A 24,012-nucleotide genomic window follows, 5' to 3' on the forward strand; every position below is an offset into this window, starting at 1 on the left:
TATAAAATAAGTATCCTTTAGTATTACTTCTTATATTCATTTGGATCGGTAATTATTTAGAAATCTTAAAATTTTGTTATTTTCAACTAAATTTTATCTTCGACAGAAAAGCTATCAATAGAATTGATAGCCTTGAATAATATCTATATTTGTAGCTAATCTTCTTACTCATCTATTTTTTAGAGTTCTCCCTCATACATATAGTTGCACTTAAATTCAACGCTCTTTAATTCAAAATTATTGAAATAGATACCGCCTCTTCGATCTTTATCTGTCAATCTCTCAACTTAAATCATTTTACTCTTGACATATCTAATATTTTTTTGGTTTAAATCATTATTTAAGCCTAATGTAAGGATGTCATCTAGCATATCTGAGTCTACTAAAGTAACTTCCTAGTCAAATAGCTCTGAAATAAAAAGAAGAAATTGTTTTACAATTTAATCAGTGTTATCTCTACATTATATTTCTGCATTTCTAACAAATAAAATTTTGAATTCTAATATTTTATTCCTTCTAAGAAAGTCAGCTATTTATTTAAAATTATCTAAGTAGCTGCTTCTGCTATCAGTTCCTCCATATCCTGGAGTATCAATAAAGTTGTATCTGACATTATTATATATAACTGGGAATATTTCGCAAAATCTAGATTTAGAATTGATAGAATCCCCTACAAGTCCTTTATATTTGGTTAGTTATTCTATCAAAGAAGATTTACCTACTTAAGACTCACCTATAAGAATAATATTTTGTACATTTTATTTATTATCATATAAAAAACAGCTTTAGGCAAGATCTACAATTCTAAGAATTTTTTCATATAAACTTTTTTGTTGATTTTGTATGTCCTCTACATATTTAAAGAGTTTATAAATTTCAGAATCTGTAATGTTTGACCAAATTTACTATCTTAGAGAATCTAGCATGTATTCGTTGCGCTTTCTAAAACTAAAACTTGGTTATTTATCAAAATGAGTTAAAACAAAAATATGATAACTATTGGCATATTGAATATAATTTAATGCTTTATCTTTTTCTTTGTAAATTTGAATTCTAAAGTCACTGTATTTATCTTGACAAGTATGGTATTTGCACTAAACCCATTTCAAAAAGTTATCACTGTTCAAGAATTCAGTAATAAGCCTCTTTAGAGTGATTGGATTGCTTATCAAATCTCCAAATAATTCATATAAGAAGTAAGTGTAGACTAATTCATTGATATCATTTTGTTAAGTCTTAAGCTATTTATTTGATAAATAAACGAAAAATAATTATTATATTTTGATATCTTTAGTAAACAGGAATTTAACAATTTCAAATATTGCTTCTTCTCTATTCCTTTATGTATCATTAAAGCCAGGGGTGTCAATGTACTTAATTTCATCTTTTATGTAAATATTACATTTTTACGTGCATAAATCTCTCCCACCGCTGACTAAAATTTCATCTTAATTAGTAATTCTCTTTACTAAGCTACTTTTACCGCTTCCAGTATGTCCAAGCAAAATTCTTATTTTAACACTATCTTTAAAAACCCTTCTTTCTAGCTCATTAAGTTCACGTAGACTGAAATTTTTTAAGATACATTCTGACATTTTTAATGAATTATCCCTAAATAATGAACTTTCTACTTACTAATCAAGTGTATATATTAGATTCGAAAATATTTATTTATTTAAATAGTTTTTTTATAATTGATTAGAAGTAAGGTGACTAATTAAATGAATCAATATATGCAATGATACTTTATTAGAATAGCAAATATATTGATGACGCTAAATAAAAATTATTAAATAATACTTAAAATTTAATAATTTGGATTATATTTAATTATCAAAATATTTTTTAAGATGAAAAATTTACTAAAATATTTCTAGAGGAAAAATACTCTATGCAAATTTAAAATCCTTCAACTCATATTATAGATTAAGTTAACAAATAATTAATATAGCTGAAAATTATGTAAGTTTTTCAATAAATAAATAAGAATTTAACAAATTTCTTTGAATCATTTTTCTGTGGTATTGATATTCTTTAACCATCAAAAAGTTTTGATTTTTAATTAATCTAAAGTAATTATGAAATATAAATATAATAGGATATAATTTGTTAAAATATAAAATCCTTATTATTTTATTAATTTAATTACAAACGATTAAATTAAAAAAGCTAGGACACTATTTAAGTTTAAGAATTTTTAAATTCTAGTCAGTTATCTAATTTTTTATTGTATATATCTTATGAAAGTAATTAGTGTTAACAATGTTACACTTTTTTGAATTTTTATATTATATATATATTAATTAATATCTTTTATTGCTTTAATTATAATTATGTCTGTCTCTAAATTATTATTTTTTTTTTTAAATAAAAATAAATAAATGGTTATCTAATATTTGATATTATTATTGGCTAGTAGATTATTTTAAATATCCAGCTAGCCATATTTTTAAAGAAACCTAAATACTTCTTTAAAAATTTGCACTAAATATATCAGCATTTTCTTTATAAATTGATTCTGAAAATTTAAGATAATTCGTTTAATTGACAAACTGTAGTAAACAAGCTATCTATTTTTTGTAACTAAACAGAGAAGGGAAAAATACAAAATTTAAACAAAACATATATGTGGTAGAAAAACAATGATAATTAGTTTTAAAAAGTCTGATTTGATTTAGTAAATTATTATGAATGGGGAATTTAATAATATTTATGATTAGGTATTTCTCTTTTTATTTAAAAAAACACCTAATTAATAAATATATTAGCTTTTTTTAGCAATTATTGACATAAAATGATCAATCAATAATCATTAACAAAACAAAGCATCTATTTATTTATGTATTTATATATCTTTGTATTTTCTTATTAAAAATTAAAAACAGAATAATTTTAAAAGAGCTTTTAATCTACTTTTTATTTTTTATCTATTTTAGTCCTTTTTTTGCTTATTTTTCGTTGGATTCATACTCTAATTTTCTTAATATTTTAATTCAAAAGCTTTTTTTTAAACTCCTCTATTTATTTTGATAATGTGGTATAAAAATTACTATGGAGTAATAAACAGATAACTTAAAGTAATTACTTAAAATACTTTAATCATATTTATAATATTCAAAATATTTTTTTTCACTTTTCCTGATATTATTACAATTATAACTTAACAAAAATATATTTCATTGCCTACTTTTTTAGCTTTTAAAATTTATTTTTTATTCAAAAAGAGAAATTGACTAGATAGTTTTTTTGCTTTCAAGTAAGAGAATTTATAATCGGAGCTTATTAAGGTCAATAGGCTGCTAATTTTTCGCCTTCCAAGTATTTAACTTGTAGAGCTTTATTTTTCAGTCCTTTTAAAAACATTTTTAACAAATTTTTTAATTTTAATCCCACACATTTTTCTAACAAACAAAATTTTAAATATTTTTTCTCAAAGAATTTGTAAATTATTTAAATCTATTATCAATATTAAATTTAATATTTGAAATTACACATTCAAATTGAAAAATCTTAAAACAAAGATTTATGATAAAAATTAAATTAATTTAATAGTAATTAGTCTATCTATCTATCTGTCTGTCTATGCTATCATTTTATTTTATTCTACTTGATCTGGTTTTCATTCTTTCTAATTTATTTAATTGAATATTGTTTATATAGAATAATAGGCTCTATAGAAGGATGATATTCTTGTGTTAGTAGCTGTATCTATTTACTAAAATGAATTGGAAACACATTTCATAAATTCTTCTTCAGATGTTTTTTCTTTTAAAAATGATAATAAATCTACAGATTTTTCTAAATTATTTTCCATATTATTTTCTTAAGAACAGAAACTTAGATTAAGCTCTTCTCTGCCTTTGAACTTTTACAAATACCTTGAAGATATGAAAGTTTCGCAATTACACAACAAGGAAATTTAATTTAATATAACTTAGATTGAGATTGGTTGGTCTAGTTTAAAAAAATTTTTATTTTGAAATTCTTTTTTAATTACAAGGGAATTTTAATCTGGTTGAGATAACTCAATTTCTGTAATTAAGTTTTGTTAACATAAATATTTTTGCTTTTCTACAGCTAAATTACAATAGCTATTGAATAGAATTTCAAAATTGTTACCTTTTCTTAATAGTCCATTAGCAAAATTAATATATTCCTCATAACTTTTATTAATTTATTTAATTTATTCTACAAAATTGTTAAGATCATCAGAGTACTGTTTCATGCATTTATTGAAGTGATCTAATTACTCATCCGTAGGGTTTTTTTATTTCAAAATTTTTTTAACTTCTTTTTTGTAGATTTTAGAATATATTTTCTCATATATTTTTTAATCCTCTACTTTGAAGCGATTAAAAAAGGTTAGAATAATTTAATCATTAAAAAGAATACATTGCTCAATTTCTGAAATTTAAGTTTTAACTTAATCTGATTTAACCTAATCAAATTAAAAGAACAATTTATTTATTATTTATTCTTTAAATATATATTAAGATATTTTATCCTTTAGTTATTTTTCAGATTATGCCCCTTTGTGAATATATGATAAAATCTGTTTGTTGCTTATAAAATTATCATTTTCGAGCTCTCTATAACATTTATAAGCATCGCTGTGCTACGGTTGAGAAAATAATTCAATGCAATATTTCTTCTTTAAAAAATCGGCCTTTTAAAAATACAATAATCTAATATTCTTTTCGTTTAGAAAATCTTTAAAGAATAATCCAATAGTTTTATCAAACTATTTTTTGCTTGTAAAGGACAATTTAGAAAACAAATTTCCTATTAACCCTATTGCTGCTGCTATTCCACCAATAATCCATCCTACTCCAGGGATTAAAAAAGCAGCAATACCAAGAAATCCACTTAAAACATTAGAGGCTGTATTTATCTTCATCTATTAAGAGCAAATGTATTTCTTTTAATAAGAAGAAAAGTCAAATCCAATACTGGCAAGTGATGCAACTACATTTAAAGCAAGTAAAATTTTATTGACCTCTTTTATAGCTTTGAAGGAAGTTATTAATAACTTAGAGTTATAACTGAAGTATGTCATATTTCTAAACCCTTCTCCCCCAACTCCAATAATTTTATCCATGGCTTCAAAAAATTACTAAATGGTCAAATTTAAATTTTCTTAGTCTTCGTATTGAAAAGCATCAATTATCCCATTTTAAATAGTCTAATAAGCAGTAATCTCTTTGATCACTTTTAATTTGGCTAGATCTTCCAAAGTCTACCTGTGTTATTAGATATCAATAACTGGTTAAAGATGATAAACTAAATTCCAAAAGTGAAGCTGTTTTCTTGAGAGTAAAATATTTTCATTTGAGGGTTCCTGTTGGAATGAGTAAGAATTCCATTAATACAATATTAAAAAGTGTCTTTGAATGTTGTTTTTTAACATATTTTAATCTTAATCTTATATAATAGAGTTTTAACTAAAAACTTGTTAAAAAACAATTTTAACTTCATCCATTTTATTAAAATTAGTAAGCAATCCAAAGTTTAAGGTATCTAATTCCTTTTAAATTTTTATCTTTTAGTGTATTAGCTCTTGCTCTTATGATGGGATTTAACATTCGTTCATTTATGTAGTTATTTTGTTGAGCTCACAATATAAAAGAAATATCCTTTGGTATTATTTCTTATATTCATTTGGATCTGTAATTACTTAAAAATCCTAAAATTTTGTAATTTTCAATAATATTTTGTCTTCAAAAGAAAAGCTCTCAATAGAATTGATAGCCTTGAATAATGTCTCTATTTACAGCTTATCTTCATATCCATTTATTGTATGGAGTTATCCAAAAAGCCTATAGTTACACTTAAATTAAACACTCTTTATTTCAAATGTATTGAAATATATTTCACCTATGCGATCATTATTACTCAATCTCTCAACTTAAATAATTTTATCCTTGATATGTCTAATATTTTTTTGGCTTTTTTCATTCTCAAAGCCATTTTCAAGGATTTCGCCTAGCTTATCTGAGTCTACTAAAGTAATTTCCTAGTCAAATAGCTCTTAAATGAAAAGAACAAATTGTTTTATAATTTAACCAGAATTTTCTCTACAATCTATATCAGCATTTCTAACAAATAGAATTTTAAATTCTAATATTTTATTCCTTCTAAGAAAATCAGCTATCAATTTAAAATTATCAAAGTAGCTGCTTCTGCTCTCAGTACCTCCATATCCTGGAGTATCAATAAAGTTGTATCTCACATTGTTATATATAACTGGGAATATTTCGCAAAATCTAGATTTGGAATTTGTAGAATCCCCTACAAGTCCTTTATATTCAGTTAGTTACTCAATCAAAGAAGATTTCCCCACTTAAGACTCACCTATGATAATAATATTTTGTACATCTTATATATTATCAACTTAATAATAGCGTTATGCAAGTTCTACAATTCTAAGAATTTTTTCATTTAAACTATTTTCTTGTTGCTCAATGTCATCTTTATATGATTTGAGTTTAGTCAGTTCAGAATCTGTAATGTTTGACCAAATTTACTATCTCAGAGAATTTAGCATGTATTCATCGCGTTTATCAAATGTTTCTTTTTATAATTTATCAAAATGAGTGGAAACGAAAATATGATGGCTGTTTGCATATTGAATATAATTCAATACTTTATCTTTTTTTTTGTAAATTTCAATTCTTTTGCAACTATAATTATCTTTAACTGTATGATATTTGCACTAAAACCACTTTAAAAAGTTATTGCTATTCAAGAATTCAGTAATAAGACTCTTAAGAGTGGTTGGATTAATATCATTATTAAATAACTCATATAAGAAGTAAGTGTAGACTAACTCGTTGATATCATTTTGCTAAGTCTAAAGCTTTTTATTTGATACATAAATGAAAAATAGTTAACATATTTTGATTTATTAAGAAAACAGGTATTTAACAATCTCAAGTAAAACTTCTTCTCTACTCCTTTTAGTATCGTTAAGGCCAGGAGTGTCAATGTATTTAATTTTATCTTTTATGTAAATATTGCAATTTTATGTGCATGAATCTTTCCCATCGCTCACTTAGACTTCAGCTAAATTAGTTATTTTCTTTACTATGCTACTTTTACCACATCCAGCCTATCCTATCAAAATTCTTATTTTAACACTATCATTACAAATTAAACTTTCTAACTCATCAAATTCGCATAGACTGGATTTTTTCAAGATGTAATCTGATTTTTTTAATTAATCATCCCTTTTGAATGAATGAAGAAATTGCCCATTTACTTTCTAATCAGTTGTATTTAGAGATGAATCACCCAACAAATTGTTGTTTTTTTACTACATTAGATTGAAAATATTTGTTTTTATGATTTTTTTATAAGTAGTTTGGAATAATTGACTATTTAAATGAATCTATATTTTTTAATCAAACTTTATTTAAAAAAAAAACAAATAAAAGGATTGATTTTACCTTCTCTGCTCTGTTTTGATTATTAATTAATATTTAAATTTAAGGTTACAATATTAAAAAGAAAATAATAAACTGATTGAATTGATAAACTGTAAGCAAGCTATCTTTTTTTCGTAACAAATTAGAAAAGGAAAATACAAGTTTTAAACAAAATACATCTATGGTAGAAAAACAAAGAAAAATAATTTAAATATGCTGGATTTGAGTAAATTATTATGAAAGCGGAATATAATAATATCTTCATTTAAAAAACCACTTAATTAATTAATTAATAAATAAATTAGTTCATTTAGTATCTAATCTTCAATTATTCAATCACATAGTGAAATCAATAGGATATTATTTACAAAAAAAGCATCTATTTATTTATCTAATTAAAAATTGAAAATATTCTATAAATTTTTAATTTTAAAAGAGCTTATATTCTTAGTATATCTTTTTAATAATAAATAAGGAAATGTGAGATAATTGAGTTTTATTTAAAGTTGGATTTTATTAGATTGCTTATATTTTTTCATTATTTTATTATCCATCATATTTTATCCTTTATTTGCTCTCTCTCATAGATTAATTTGCTGGAATTTCTTCCCATTTTTGCAATTATTCTCAAGTGATTTATAATAAACTAAATTTTATGGTTTTATTTTTAAGATTATTTATGTTTGTTTAGAATTTTAAAGCTAGATATCATGAAGAGATCTTAAATATTAAAAAAATGTAAGATTTTATTAAATATGATTGGGATTCATATATCAAATATATGCCAGAGAGAAATAGCAATTAAAAATGGAGTTTATTTCTACTTTGAGATAATAAATAGAATTATACTCAAAAAATTCAAATAAAAATCTTTAATGTATTTGAATTAAAATATTTATACTTTTTAATTAGCTATTTTATCTATTTTAGAGCTATTTGTTGCTTTTTCTTTGGATTCATACTCTAACTTTCTTAACATTTTAATACAAATTATTTTTTAACTTCTTTGTATACTTTGATAATGTGGTATAAAAACTATAATGCTATAATAAATGGATAACTTAAAATACCTAATTAAAAATACTTTAATCTTATTTATAATATTCAAAAAAAGTTTTTTTCATTATTCCTGATACTGCTATAGCATATTATAACTTAACAAAAAAATATTTCATGACCTCAGTTTGTTTTTAGCTTCTAAAATCTCTTTTATTAACATTGAGAAATTAACTAAATATTTTGTGTTAAGCTTAGATAATATTTCGAAATAAAACAAAATTTTATCAAAATAATTTTTTATGTATAATTTTTTTGTATTATATCAAATCCAAATTTCACTTTAAAGCAATATATATTTTAAACGTAATTTAATAAATTAATAAACGAAATTTTTAATATTTTTCAAAAATAATTTGGAAATTATTTAAATCTATTATAATTGTATTTAATATTTAAAATAACATATTCAAATTGAGAAAACATACAACAAAGATATAAGATAAAAAATTAAATTAGCTTAATTTAATAGTAATAGTATGCCATTCCTACCTTTTTTATTTTAGTTTAGTGGTCTGGCTTTCATTCTTTCTATTCTATTTAATTGAATTTTTCTTATATTGATTAATAGGCTCTCAAGAAGGACTATATTCTTGTGTAAGTAGCTGTATCAATTTACTAAAATTAATTGGAAACACATTTCATAAATTCTTCTTCAGAGACTTTTTCTTTTAAAAATGATAATAAATCTACAGATTTTTCTAAGTTTTTTTCTAGATTATCTTCTAAAGAACAGAAACTTAGATTAAGCTCTTCTCTACCTTTGAACTTTTACAAATACCTTGAAGATATGAAAGTTTCATAATTATACAACTAGGATATTTAATCTAATAAAGCTTAGATTGGTTTCTCTAATTTAAAAAAATTTTAATTTTGAAATTCTTTTTTAATTACAAAGGAATGTTTATCTTGAGATAACTCAATTTCTGTAATTAAGCTTTGTTCACATAAATATTTTTGCTTTTCTTCAGCTAAATTAGAATAGCTATTGAATAAAATTTCAGAATTACCTTTTTTTAGTTTATTAGTAGACTTAATACATTTATCATATGTATAATTTATTTATTTAACATATTTTACAAATTCGTTAAGATTATTGGAGTACTCTTACATGCATTTATTGAACTGACCTAATTATTCTGTAGGGTTTTATGATTCCAATATATTATTAATTTATTCTTTGAAATTGTTTTTAGAATATATTTTCTCTAATAATTCTTTATTATCTTCGAAGTTATTAAAAAAGGTTTTAATAATTTATTCATTAAAAACAATGAATTTTTTTATTTCTGGAATTTAAGTTAAAACTTAGTCTGGTTAAACCTCATCAAATTAAATGATAAATTTATTTATTATGTATTCTTTATATATATATTAAGAAATTAGATCCTTTTGTTATTTTTCATCTAGTGTCCCTCTATGAATATTTGATAAAATCAATTTATTTTTTTCAAAATTGTCTATTTACAGGTCTCTATAATAATCATAAGCCTCTTCACATTACGGTTGAGAATATAATTCAATACAATATTTCTCCTTTAGCAAACCTGCCTTTTAAAAATACAATAAAGGAATTTTCTTTTCATTTAGAAAATCTTTAAAAAATAATCCAATAGTTTCATCAAACTATTATTTGTCTGTATAGAAGAGTTGAGAAAACAAATTCCCTATTAATCCTATTGCAGCTGCTATTCCGCCAAGCACCCATCCTACTCCAGGGATTAAAAAAGCAGCAATACCAAGAAGTCCACTTAAAACATTAGAGGCTGTATTTACCTACATCTATTAAGAGCAAATATATTTCTTTTGATAAGAAGAAAAGTCAAATCCAATACTGGCAAGTGATGCAACTACATTTAAAGCAAGCAAAATTCTATTGACCTCTTTTATAGCTTTGAAAGAAGTTATTAATAACTTAGCATTATAACTGAAGTATGTCATATTTCTAAACCCTTCTCCCCCAACTCCAATAATTTTATCCATGGATTCAAAAAATTACTAAATGGTCAAATTTAAATTTTCTTAGTCTTCGTATTGAAAAGCATCAATTATCCCATTTTAAATAGTCTAATAAGCAGTAATCTCTTTGATCACTTTTAATTTGGCTAGATCTTCCAAAGTCTACCTGTGTTATTCGATATCAATAACTGGTTAAAGATGATAAACTAAATTCCAAAAGTGAAGCTGTTTTCTTGAGAGTAAAATATTTTCGCTTGATGGTTCCTCTTAGAATTAGTAAGAATTCCATTAATACAATATTAAAAAGTGTCTTTAAATGTTATTTTTTAACATATTTTATAATTAGCCTTATTCAATAGAGTTTTTATCAAAAAGTTCTTGTTGGGCACTTTAAATTTCATCTATTTTATTAAAATTAGAAAGTAATCCAAAGTTTAAGGTATCTAATTCCTTTTAAATTTTTATCTTTTATTGTATTTGCTCTTATGATGGAATTTAACATTCATTCATTTATGTAGTTATTTTGTTGAGCTCACAATATAAAAGAAATATCCTTTGGTATTATTCCTTATACTCATTTGGATCTGTAATAATATAGAAATCCTAAAATTTTGTAATTTTTAATTAAATTTTGTCTTCAACAGAAAAGCTCTCAATAGAGTTTATAGCCTAGAATAATGTCTTTTTTTGTAGCTAATCTTCTTCGTCATTTATTTAAATGAGACTTTTCCAATACCTATAGTTGCAATTAAATTCAACGCTCTATATTTCAAAATTGAAATAGATTTTATTATTGTGAATTTTTTCAGCCCTTCTCTCAACTTAAATCATTTTGCTTTTGACATGTCTAATATTTTTTTAGCTTATTTCTTTGTCAAATTTATTTTCAAGGATGTCGCCTAGCTTATCTGAGTCTACTAAAGTAATTTCCTAGTCAAATAGCTCTTAAATGAAAAGAAGAAATTGTTTTACAATTTAATCAGTGTTATCTCTACATTATATTTCAGCATTACTAACAAATAGAATTTTAAATTCTAATATTTTATTCCTTCTAAGAAAATCAGCTATCAATTTAAAATTATCAAAGTAGCTGCTTCTGCTCTCAGTACCTCCATATCCTGGAGTATCAATAAAGTTGTATCTCACATCGTTATATATAACTGGGAATATTTCGCAAAATCTTGATTTGGAATTTGTAGAATCTCCTCTAAGTCCTTTATATTCAGTTAGTTACTCAATCAAAGAAGACTTACCTACTTATGATTCACCTATGATAATAATATTTTGTACATCTTATATATTATCAACTTAATAATAACTTTATGCAAGTTTTATAATTCTAAGAATTTTTTCATTTAAACTTTCTTCTTGTTGCTTGATGTAATCTTTATATGATTTGAGTTTAGTCAGTTCAGAATCTGTAATGTTTGACCAAATTTACTATCTCAGAGAATTTAGCATGTATTCATCGCGTTCATCAAATGTTTCTTTTTATAATTTATCAAAATGAGTGGAAACGAAAATATGATGGCTGTTCGCATATTGAATATAATTTAATGCTTTATCTTTTTGCTTATAAATTTCAATTCTTTTGAGACTGAAGGCATCTTGACCAGTATGATATTTGCACTCTACCCACTTCAAAAAGTGATTACTGTTCTAGAATTCAGTAATAAGACTCTTAAGAGTGGTTGAATTAATATCATTTTTAAACAACTCATATAAGAAGTAAGTGTAGACTAACTCGTTGATATCATTTTGTTATGTCTAAAGCTATTTATTCGATACATAAATGAAAAATAGTTAACATATTTTGATTTATTAAGAAAACAGGTATTTAACAATTTCAAGTAAAACTTCTTCTCTACTCCTTTTCGTATCGTTAAGGCCAGGAGTGTCAATGTATTTAATTCCATCTTTTATGTAATTATTACATATTTTTGTGCATGAATCTTTCCCACCGCTCACTTAGATTTCAGCTAAATTAGTTATTTTCTTTACAAAGCTACTTTTACCACTTCCAGTCTATCCTATCAAAATTCTTATTTTATCACAATCTTCACAAGTTTTTTTTACTAACTGATTAATTTAAAGTTGTTGACTTAATTATTTTTAGTTGAAATCTGAATTTTTTAACTAAGTATCCCTATACTCATCAGGTTCAGGTGTATTTAGAGATGAATTGGCCAACAAATTATTGTTTTATTATTAATTTTGCTACATTATATTATTGAAAATTTTGATTAATTTATAATACTTTTTTTAAAGTAATTTAAATAATGACTATTTAAATTAATCAAAATTTGTTTTAAAAAACTAATAAAAGAATAGATTTTGCTTGCTCTATTCTGTTTTGATTACTAATTAATTAATATATTTAAGCTTACAATATAAAAATGAAAATGTAAATAATTGAATTTGAGTTTAAACAATTTTACTAAATTTTTAAACAAGTATTATTGAAAAAGATAAAACAATAATAATATCATATTAGTTACTTTAATTTCATTAAAAAAATATTTACTTATTGATAAGTATAATTTATGATAACGCTGCTTAAATTTTTCAAAAAGGTTTTTATGAGCTTAAAAAATTGAAAACGTTTGTAAATTTAACTAAAAAAAAAGTAAAAATGTAGATTAATTTAATAATACTCAGAATTGAATAAATTGGATTATATTTAAAAATCAAAAAATAAATAACAAACTGGCAATTCACCACAATATTTCTAGAGCAAGAATACTCAAAGCAATTTTTAAAATCCTTCAACTCATTATACTTTATAGCTTAGGATACCTTAAAATTAGTATGGCTAAAATTTTTAAAATTAAGTAAGTGCTTTAGTTTAGCTTGTATATCAATAAATAAATACCATTTTTTAAAAGAAGAATTTTTTGTATAATAAATCATTAATCTTTAGATATGGTTGTCTTTAATTATCAAAAAAGTTGACTTGAGATTAATCTAAATTAAAAATTTGTTAAAACCTTTGTTATATATTGAGCAATAAATATAATGGACATAATCTCTTAAGATATAAAATCGTTATTATTTTGTTAATTAAATTACAAAGAATTAAAAAAAAGGCTAGGAGACTATTTAAATTAAAAAAGTTTTTAATTCAAGTCAGTTATCTAACATTTTATTTGATATCTCTTATGAAAGTAATCAGTATGAATAATGTTACACTAATAAGAATAATTGATTTCTTATCTTACTTTTATGATAATATGTATCAACATAATTTTTTGTTTAATAATAATAATAAAATAAAATGATTATCTCACATTTATATTGGTTAGTAAATCATTTTAAATATCCAGACAGCCATATTGTTAAAGAAACATAAAAATTTCTTAAAATTTTTGACAATAAATTTATTAAAATTTTTTTCTAACTTTATTCTGAACATTAAAAATAATTGATTTAATTGATAAACTGGAAACAAGCTATCTATTCTTCGTAACTAAGCAGAGAAGGAAAATACAATTTTTAAACAAAACATATCTATGGTAAAAATACAAAGAAAAATTATTTAAATATGCCTGAATTTGAGAAAATTATTATCAATTGAAAAACCACCTAAATAAACAATAAATAAATTAGTTTGTTTAGTATTTAATCTTCAATCTAAAAATGATCAATATGATACTATTTACAAAAAAAAGTATCTATTTATGTATTTATATCTCTATCTATTTTACTATTTACAAATTGAAAAAATTTTATAAAAGTTTAATTTTAAAAGAGCTTTTATTCTTAGTTTTTCTTTTCAATATCAATTTTTATCATAAATAAGAAAAAGGGAGATAATTGATTTTTATTTAAAATTGATTTTAGTTAGATTGTTTAATGTTTCTTAAATTATTTTAATATTATCTATCATATTTTGTACTTCATTTGCTTTTTATTTGCAAACTATTGATTCTTTTGCTTGAATATCTTCCCATTTGTAACAATTGTTCTCGAGTTATTTATAAAAAACTAAATTTTATGGCTTTATTTTTCAGATTATTTGTGTTTGTTTCGTAGAATTTTAAAGCTAGATATCATGAAGAGCACTTAAGCATTAAAAAAATGTAAAAAATTTGTTAAATATGATATGGGATTGATTAAATATATGCCAGAGAGAAGCAGCCATTAAAAAATAGGGTTTATTCTACTTTGGGATAATCAATAGAATTATACTCAAAAAATTCAAATAAAAATCTTAAATGTGTTTGAATTAAAATAATTCCATTTTATGAGCTATTTTACCTATTTTAGAGCTTTTTGTTGCTTATACTTCCTTGGATTCATACTCTGAGTTTCTTAACATTTTAATAAAAAAGTTTTTTTACCTCTCAATACATTTTGATAACTTGCTATAAAAACTATTATGCAATAATAAATGGATAACTTAAAATACCTACTTAAAACTACTTTAATCATATTTATAATATTCAAAAATGAGTTTTTTTCATTATTCCTGGTACTATTACATATTATAACTTAACAAAAAATTTCTCATAACCTGAGTTTTTTAGCTTTTAAAATTTCTTTTTTGTTATCATGGAGAAATTAATTCAATAACTTTTTTACTTTCAAATAAATGAATTAAAATTAATCTTCGATAATGTTTGAAAATAAAATAATATTGTATCAAATCGCAAATTTAACTATTAATAATTAATATTTTAGACATAATTTAATAATTTAAAGAAAATCAAAGAAAAATAATTAAATGAGTGAGCCTCATATGTAAGAATGAAAATGTATGTTTAATTTTAAATAGAATGAAAATGAATATAATGTTTTGTATGCTTCCTATACTCATAATATCGTTTCAATAAATTTAGAATTTATGGCATCAAATATTTTTTTGTTAATTTTAAAAAAGATACTACTTCGATTGATTATATTTTGTCAAATTTTATAATAATTAACATTAACATGTTGAATTTTCAGAAATAGTTTTTTAAAATTATAATGAAATACTTAATAGGGTTTAAAGTAATGAGAGCATAAGATATATTAATTTAAATGTTTGGGTATTAAATTCTAACATATTTTTAATTTAATTATTATGTATTTGTTGTGATATTTCAAAAAAAAATATCTATATTTTGTTTTTTATAAAATAATAAAGGAATCAAATCATTAAAATAAATTATTTTTACCTAAAGTACCTTTTAATTATTCTTAATTGTATTTATTTATATTTCAAATCAAGCAGAGATAATAAAGCAAGTTTTAGTTTTTATCTTTTTCTTTTCTCCTTTACAATTTTTAAGTAGAATTATTACTTTTCGATCCACTATTTTTTGTTTAACAAAACATTTAAGAACGATCAATTATTTATTAATCGTATAGATTCTAAACCATTAAGTAAAAGCTTATCGATTTAAATAATAATTATTACATTCATTTAAATAAATAGCTTATGACAGTTAGTATTTTTTAGTTGCTTCCGTCTCTTTTTTTCACTTTTATTAAAATTTGTTAATTTCAAGAACAATATTTAAATATTTTCTTTTTAAGAAAAATCAGTCCGTCTATCCTTCCTTCCTTCCCTCCTTACGATCTGAATTTGTTTGAGAATAAAAATTAGAAATTATTATATTCAATATGTATATGTTAATGTATTGCTTGCTTTTAATCTAAATAAATATCCTATTTAATATTTTATTTAAATGGTACAAATTCTCTAATTAAAACAACTACTATTTATGGCCTTTTTTCCCATTCATTTAAATCACTCTCTTATGCAATCTGAAAAAAATTACATATTATTTGAAAAAGTCATTAAAAATATCTATCAAGTATTTCTTAATTATTAAAAAATAAAATAAATTACTATATTCATGCAGAATTAGTGACATTCAAAAACTTTGTTCATTTTTAGAGCTGAATACAATGAATTTTTATTTCAATTATTAATTATTTTTTATTATAAAAGTGAGTTATTGTGCGAATATAAATAAAAATACCACATCTCCTCCTTCCTCCTCTCTTACTTGATTCTTAAACCATTTGGTATAAATTACATTCTTCTTTAATATTTGATTTTTATTTGCTTTTGACAATTACTTTATAATAAAAATCTATTTTACAATAGTTAAAATTTAAAAATTTAGTATAAATAATTACATATTATAACTAAAAAATTATAAAATAATATTTTATGGAAATAGTCAAAATAAAATTATTTATTTAATTAATCTATTATATAAAAATCAAGAAGCTTACTCTATTTTAATCATAATTGACAAAATATGTATCTCTCAATATCAAAATAATACACAAAAACTGACAAATTAAAAATTTACTTTTGTAAATTTTCACTCTCCTCCATAAGACTTTTTACTTATGAGCTTCTTAATTCATGAATACGTACGTACTCTTAAAATTACTTTTAAATTCATGATTTTAAGAAACTAATTTTTGTACTTTTAAAAAAACAAAAAAGGACTCTTTAATTAAAAATGGATAGATTTAATCAGATAATTAATTAGTTTCATTTGATTGAATTAGAATAAACTAAAAATATATGGTTGTCTATAATAAAATAATAAAATAAATCAACAGGAAATATAAATGCATACATAAAATACATACATGCATACAAGATGTAAGTTTGTGTGTTATTTTATTCAAACAAGTAGATCGTATAAATCTTTTTGATCATTAATAATTTTATATTTAAGATTCATTTGATCCATGTTGTCAGTAATTTTTATCATATTTTCTTTCTTTTGAACTTCTATAGCAATAAGAGCAGGACCATGTTCTCTATTTGGTTTTTTATTAAATTGAATGTGAGAAATTTCATCATTAGGTCCCAAACACTTTTGAATGAATTCTCTTAAGATGCCTTGACGTAAAGGGAAAGTAATCAAGAAGAAATACTTCAAACCCTCATAAAGTAAAGAGTGCTCTTTGAATTCATCTAAACGTGAAAGATCAGTATTTCCACCACTTAAAATGCAAACAATATTTTTTCCTTTAATTTCCTATTTATATAATTCAAGTCCAGCAATAGAAATAGCACCAGCAGGTTCTGTGATCAAACCATTATCATATAAGTTTAAGATTGTAGAACTTATCAAACCTTCAGGAACTAATTTAAGCTCATCCAAATTCTTTTTGCAAAGTTCAAAGGGCTTATCACCAACCTTTTTTATAAATTTTTATTAGAATAATTTGAAATTATGCTATTATTATTGAAATGAGAAATATCTTTTTATTGTAATGATTATATTGTAATTTTCATTCTAAATGTAAGTTCTATTGATAATATCTTATTTGCTAGATATACTAAAACAAAATTAAAGCCTAAACTAAATACTATATTCATTTATCTATTTATTTATTTTACCTTTCTGATAGCTGAACCATCACAATATCTTGAAATTTTATCAAGAATTACAGGGTGTCCTGCTTTAAAGGCTTCGGTCATTGCTGGGGCTCCTTCTGGTTCTAAACCTATACATTTTGTATCAGGAGAAAGCTATTTGATAACAAAAGACACACCAGCAGCTAAACCGCCACCACCAACAGGGATAAAGCAGTAATCAAAATCACCTTCTAGATCCTTCATAATTTCTTATCCAATAGTTCCTGCTCCTTCTATCATAGATTCGTCATCAAAAGAATGGAAATACTTAAGACCCTTTTCTAAATATAATAAAATCGTTAATTAATAAGGAAGAAAAAAACATATTTTATGAATTATGGATCGCTTAAATGGCACAGGTTAACTATATACATACTCAAATATATAGGAAATTTAAAATTCTACAATAATTTATAAAAATATTTTTAATAAGGCTTACCTTGGCTGTGTTTTTTGGCTACTTCAACTGTTTCTTCGTAATTGGCTTCAACTAAACTGACTTCAACAAATTCTTTACCAAATCTCAAGATATTATCAATTTTGTGCTTAAGAGTAACACTGGGTAAGAAAATATGGGCTTTCACCTAGAAGTGAGCTGCAACAATAGCTAAGCTTAAAGCAAAATTACCATCGGATGCAGTGACACAACCTAATTATAAAAAAATTTGTAATTATATTAGAATGCTCTTTAAAATAAATTTATTTTTCTAAAAAATGAAAAAAAATTAAGAAGATAAAAGGATTTTCTATATTTGTGAATTTACCTTTTTTCTTTTCTTCTTCGCTCATCTTTGAAATGTAGTTGAAGCTTCCACGAATTTTGAAGGTACGTCCTGGTTGATTATCTTCTCTTTTTAAATAGATGTTTGCTTCATACTTTTCACTAAGCTTTCTGGATTTTTCAAGACGAGTATTTAAAACTATCTTATTTTCTGCCTTCATCTTTTGATGGGCATTTTGTATAGCAGCCATGTAGTTCATTTTATAATGGATTTTATTTATTTGTTGCTTAATATATATTGCTAAAGTTTCTTAACCTTTTAACTAAGTTATCTATCTATCTTCCTTTCTTTATAAATTGTTTACAAAGGTTTGTGTTTATTAATTTATTTATTATTTTATGTTGCTTTAAAAACTAAATTCTTTTTTGAACAAATTAAAAGTGTGTAATATCTATCAAGGGTAGATAGAAGAGCTAATTAATTGATCAATCAATTAAACCATAGAACTATTTATCAATAATTTAATTAATTTTATTGAATAAAGTAAAGCACAATTCAACTTATCTTTTTTTTTGCATATTATTTATTAAAGCATATTCAATCTACTTTTATTATGTCATATTTATACTCTTTAAAGATATTTTATTCTCTAATGTTCTGATGATTTATTTTTTACAAAATCAAACCACTTAAAGCCTACTTATTTGATTATTAATTAATTAATAATTTATCTTCTTCTAGACGAATCTGAGTGAGTTTTTAGCAGAATTTAATGCATATGTTAAAGATATCTGAAAAAGGGGTTTGAAAATATATTACCAGATTAATGGTTAATTTTGAAATTGATAGATAGCTCATTTAACCTATAAAACAAATGGAAAGCTAATATTAAATAAAATCTAAGAGCCGAAATAGTGTTAAATTGATAAGTATTACAATTAACTTTTACCATTTATTCCTACTATCATTTAAAATGATTTAAATATTAAAATAAATAAATAAATAAAAAAGCAAAAGTATCCAGGTTTTTTCATAAATGTAAAAGATTCTAATTTTTTTATTATTCAAGATAAAATAAAATGAAATTGTAAACAAATAAAATAAAAAATAAATATATACAAAAAGTAATTATTAATATATAAAATGATATTCTTCCATTGATATTTAATAATTTATATTTATTTTTGATGTTGAAATTTAATTAGGTATGAATCAATGAATCAATTGATTGATTGATCAGTAATATATCACTAAATTAATTATTTTGAGTAAACAAAAAAGAAGAAAGATTTTAAATTTTGTAGTAGAATGAAGAGTTTTTAACTTATATAAAATTTATATTATTTAATTTTATTGAAATTTACTTATGAATTTTTAAAAAATATTATTTGTATAATTTATATATCTATCATATATTTTATTTTAAAACTTCTACCTCCAATAAAGATCTAGAAGATTTTTTATTTTTTTGTTTCCTTTTATGAAAAAAATAAAAACTAAAATGGTGGTTCATTTATTAATTACTTAATTTATTTTCATTAGAAATATATGAAAAAATAGAAAATACAAATATTATAAAATAAATTTGCTTTTATGATAGCTATTCTAAAATTAATTTAAATTATCTTCAAATAAAAATTTATTTTGTTTGTTTGTTTGTTTTAATCAAAATAAAGAAAATATTTCTGATTTACTCGCTAATTAATAATTCTAATATATTTATTTTTCTTTTAGTTAAGTTTTAATGGAGATTTGTAATAATAGCAAATTAAAAATTTAATTTAATTGCAAACATCACGAAGATTTTAAACCCAGCTATATTAAGCTTAAGTTTTCTTCTTCTAATAGCGAGGGTGTTCTTCTTTGCAATCAGTGTTTGGAGTTGTTAGATTCAGGATAAGAATAATTTATTAATTTTCAATCATTAGAAACATTTTTAAAGTCAAATGAGGATACAATTTTACCAAAATGGCCTCCTATGAATAATAATAGCTTGCTTCGTTAATTGGATTAATTTTTGAAAGAAAATAACAACACTGTAAATTAAACACAAATTATTTAACAATATTTTGATAGCTTGAAGTAAGAAGTAAATAAATTTATAGATGAAGTTCAAAAAGATATGGTTATCAAGTGCAATCAGCTACAGGAGAAGGCTTGTTAAATAAAGCAACTTTACAATGATATTGCGGAGAAAGATAGAATAAAAAATATACTCACGAATCCTCAAGCTTAATTTGATGATGCATAGATAGAACTTCAAAAAATAATAGAGGAAAAAGTGCAAAAGTAGCAAGAAACAGAAAATTTGCTTAAAAATTTTTTGAAAGCACACGAAAAAAAGTTTGATCAAAATTAACCAAATCAAATAAAGGTCAACATAATTAATTTAATCAGAAATATAAATTTTTTCAAAGAAAACGAATAAGTTTAAGTGTATAAATAGAATGAAAGCAACCATGTCAATTAAATAATCAGCATGATCTCAAATAAATCTAATTTATGTTCATCTGAATTTATCAACAAATTCAAATAGATTGTCAATAAATATTAGTTTATTTTTGATGATCTAAAAGGAGTTTAAATATACAAAGATGGATTTTAGAAGCCAATCAATTTTGAAGATTTTTCTGAGTTTTAAATGTCATAAATAAGTAAGTATTCTGATATTATTCATAACGGATAACAGTAAAATGTTGAGTAATCTCCTTAAATTAAGTAATTTATGAAGCTAGTTAATTAAAAGTAAGAGTGTTTGCCAAACTAAATCAAGGAAAAAATCTAAAAAGTGTATTTAAGTATATCCCCTTTTTTAGAAGGAGTGGATTTAACAATGCCTTAGAATATAAACTACCTATTGGAATATCCCTTTATCAAAAGCAATTTTTATAACTCATAATAGGATCTACAAATTATAGCTCTTGGAGACTAAAGTATTCAATTCACGAAAACCAGTTAGGAGGATGATTACTACAACAACATTATTTCAACATTATTTATTGATAAAAACATTACCTATTCAGTCATTTTTGAAGTTTCTTACTAAAATCAGGACCATTTTTCATTTTTCATAGGCTTGACAACCAAAGGAAATACAGATCATTTATATAACGAAAAGTTATCATTTTGTATAGCTTCTAAGGATCTTAATAATGGCTATGGAATTGATTGTGTAAAGCAAGGTGATAAAATGAGATTAAGGAAAAATTTCAAATAATTCTAATTTAAAATTAACCTTTCTGAAGGATTAGTTGAAGTGTCTGACTACCCAAATAGCTACAACATTATCAAACTAGATGAAAATAAAAAAAGTACTATCCTTGAAAAGTCAGGCTTATATTAAATAGGTTTTTCAATAAGAAGCAAGTCAGATTCTATAATAATAAAATAGTTAAATGTCAGCATTGATTGATTCAATGAATCAATTTAATAAAATTAGTTAAAGCTATTCATAAATTAATGGTATGCATTTTATTTCGTACATATTTATTAAATAATTTACCTTATTAACCTGCTTGTTTTCTCTCAATCTATGAAATATGAATATTACTAACAGAATTAATATTTAAATTACTTTTCTAAAATATTTTATTATGCTAAATATGAAAGGATTAGCAATAACGAATTTTAAATTATATGAATTTCAATATTAAAAACTTAAAGTATCTTAATAAAATATGCCTTATTTAATTATCATATTTATTCTGATATCAACAAATTATTTTATTTTTATTTTAAATTTTTCATTTAAATCTAACTAAATAATTTGATAGGAAAGTCTAAATAATATCTTTATCATCATTATTTTTCATAATTTTTATTACTCTTACCTTTTCAATTAGTATTAATAGAGTTTAATTTATTTATTTATTCATATATTTAATTATTAAAATTTCAAAATAACATGAATAAAATATTTATAAATTGTTTTAAATTTTATATGAAATAGTAAATAAGTTTATAAATAATGACAATTTATAATTCAAATTTTATTATTAGTTAGTATAAAGCTAGCAAGCTAGCTAGCTAGCTTGCTAACTAGTTATCCAGATATAGATATAGTATATAGTTGTTGTAGATAGAAGCATTTTATTATAAAAAATAATATATTGATTTATTTGAAGTTTTGATAGAATTAATAAAAACAAACAATTAATATTAGGAAAAGATATGAATTAAAATCCTTTAAAAGATTTTGAGTAGAAGTTTGAAAACTTCATCAGACTTTGGGTGAGGTATTTTTATCATGTAGATCAATACGTTTTGGCTATCGAAATTTTGATTGATAGCAAAAAGGCTATGCTTTAGTATGACTATCTTGTCAAAGGTAGACTTTAGAATAAAGAAAATGAGTTTAATAGAAAAAGGCTTGAAGTGTTAGAGGATTTGTACAGCGTTTTTATTTTGAATAAGCAAGAAATAAAATCAACTCTCCCTGAACCAGATGCCAATAAAGGAGATCAAGAAAAGAAAGAAACTCAAAAGCAAAGGGATAAAAGGCTAGACGAATCTATTGTCTGGGGATTTGATTTTGATAATTTAGATAAATATGAGTATTATATTACATAAATGAAACAAAGTTGTGAAGCGGATAAAGTTAAATTAGAAAACGAAATAGATAAATTAGAATCTAATATGGATGCTGATATCTAAAAATAAGAAGCAAGAAAAAATGACATAAGTAGAATTAAGAAATTTACAGATTTAACTTTAAAAATTATAGAAGACAGTCTTAAGCATGTACTCGAAGCTGCTAAAAAAACAGATATAAAAAAGTCTGCCTATCATACAAATAATTACAATCTTCAAAGTAGCCAAGAAATGGATGAATCTAAATTTTTCACTGTAGCAGATCAAAAGCTTAAATGTAAATAGTATGCTCGACTTCATTCTTATTGTATTGAAAATTCTCTCTTCCATCAAAGTGAAAAAGAGTTACCAAAAGAAGAAACATAAATTATTTAGCAAGAAACTATAATTGAACACACTCCTGAAAAAAAGAAAAAGTAGAAAAAATGAATAAATAATTTTATTACTTTTATAAATACTCCATGTAAATATATAAATTAATTAACACCAATTACATTGTAAATATTTTATATTTGTACCATTTATAACAAATTAAAAAATTTTAAAAATAAAAACCATCTCGAACAATCAATAGAAGCTAAGCTAACCATTTATTTTATTATAAACTGTGTTAAATATTTTTTTAATAAGCTAATCAAATTTTATTAAATTATTTTATAATTAAGATAGGTTAAAATTAAAAAAATTTAAAAATTATTTTTATGAGGATCATTTATGAGAAGTAGGATTGTTTATTATTTTATATTTTTTTTGGCTATTATCATATAATTTGCATGTTAACTTACTTACTTACTAAATAATTAGACTATTTTAAACAGATATTAAAAATTATTTTATTTTGATTGTTTTATATTTCTGAGTAAATTTTGGATTATTTAATTAATCC

At 22.6% G+C, this 24,012-nt stretch overlaps 8 protein-coding genes across 8 annotated transcripts in view; 3 read left to right on the forward strand and 5 right to left on the reverse strand. All coding sequences in view use genetic code 6, as the record gives it.

Annotated features, from left to right (window-relative positions):
* TTHERM_01045810 (50S ribosome-binding GTPase) overlaps nucleotides 1-1,595 on the reverse strand; it is a gene marked incomplete at both ends in the record, with an annotated part of 3,675 nt that extends 2,080 nt beyond the window's left edge. The window contains one exon of the mRNA XM_001017994.3: nucleotides 1-1,595. This exon is cut by the window's left edge and continues 2,080 nt beyond it. Coding sequence (XP_001017994.3) covers nucleotides 1-1,595 — 1,595 coding nt within the window.
* Nucleotides 1,596-3,619: 2,024 nt separating this feature from the next.
* TTHERM_01046810 (50S ribosome-binding GTPase) lies at nucleotides 3,620-7,318 on the reverse strand (the record flags this gene model as incomplete). The annotated part of the gene is made up of 1 exon (XM_001017995.1): nucleotides 3,620-7,318. One exon carries the CDS (start codon nucleotides 7,316-7,318, stop codon nucleotides 3,620-3,622), a length of 3,699 nt encoding a protein of 1,232 aa, XP_001017995.1.
* Nucleotides 7,319-9,002: 1,684 nt separating this feature from the next.
* On the reverse strand, nucleotides 9,003-12,662 carry TTHERM_01046820 (50S ribosome-binding GTPase; the record flags this gene model as incomplete). Its single annotated transcript, XM_001017996.2, has 1 exon — nucleotides 9,003-12,662. The coding sequence occupies one exon, from the start codon at nucleotides 12,660-12,662 to the stop codon at nucleotides 9,003-9,005; it is 3,660 nt and encodes a 1,219-aa protein (XP_001017996.2).
* Nucleotides 12,663-12,835: 173 nt separating this feature from the next.
* On the forward strand, nucleotides 12,836-13,644 carry TTHERM_001046821 (hypothetical protein; the record flags this gene model as incomplete). Its single annotated transcript, XM_012798107.1, has 2 exons — nucleotides 12,836-12,843; nucleotides 12,894-13,644. The coding sequence occupies 2 exons, from the start codon at nucleotides 12,836-12,838 to the stop codon at nucleotides 13,642-13,644; spliced, it is 759 nt and encodes a 252-aa protein (XP_012653561.1).
* Nucleotides 13,645-13,722: 78 nt separating this feature from the next.
* On the reverse strand, nucleotides 13,723-14,757 carry TTHERM_01046830 (transmembrane protein, putative; the record flags this gene model as incomplete). The annotated part of the gene is made up of 2 exons (XM_001017997.2): nucleotides 13,723-14,021; nucleotides 14,697-14,757. The coding sequence occupies 2 exons, from the start codon at nucleotides 14,755-14,757 to the stop codon at nucleotides 13,723-13,725; spliced, it is 360 nt and encodes a 119-aa protein (XP_001017997.2).
* Nucleotides 14,758-17,071: 2,314 nt separating this feature from the next.
* Nucleotides 17,072-18,795, reverse strand: TTHERM_01046840 (serine/threonine dehydratase; the record flags this gene model as incomplete). The annotated part of the gene is made up of 4 exons (XM_001017998.3): nucleotides 17,072-17,593; nucleotides 17,797-18,095; nucleotides 18,254-18,463; nucleotides 18,579-18,795. 4 exons carry the CDS (start codon nucleotides 18,793-18,795, stop codon nucleotides 17,072-17,074), a joined length of 1,248 nt encoding a protein of 415 aa, XP_001017998.1.
* Nucleotides 18,796-20,504: 1,709 nt separating this feature from the next.
* TTHERM_01046850 (hypothetical protein) lies at nucleotides 20,505-21,948 on the forward strand (the record flags this gene model as incomplete). The annotated part of the gene is made up of 2 exons (XM_001017999.2): nucleotides 20,505-20,574; nucleotides 20,642-21,948. 2 exons carry the CDS (start codon nucleotides 20,505-20,507, stop codon nucleotides 21,946-21,948), a joined length of 1,377 nt encoding a protein of 458 aa, XP_001017999.2.
* Nucleotides 21,949-22,706: 758 nt separating this feature from the next.
* On the forward strand, nucleotides 22,707-23,555 carry TTHERM_01046860 (hypothetical protein; the record flags this gene model as incomplete). Its single annotated transcript, XM_001018000.3, has 1 exon — nucleotides 22,707-23,555. One exon carries the CDS (start codon nucleotides 22,707-22,709, stop codon nucleotides 23,553-23,555), a length of 849 nt encoding a protein of 282 aa, XP_001018000.1.
* Between the last annotated feature and the right edge of the window lie 457 nt (nucleotides 23,556-24,012).

This window comes from Tetrahymena thermophila (genome assembly GCF_000189635.1).
Source record: "Tetrahymena thermophila SB210 genomic scaffold scf_8254603, whole genome shotgun sequence".
In the NCBI taxonomy this organism is placed as follows: Eukaryota; Ciliophora; class Oligohymenophorea; order Hymenostomatida; family Tetrahymenidae; genus Tetrahymena; species Tetrahymena thermophila.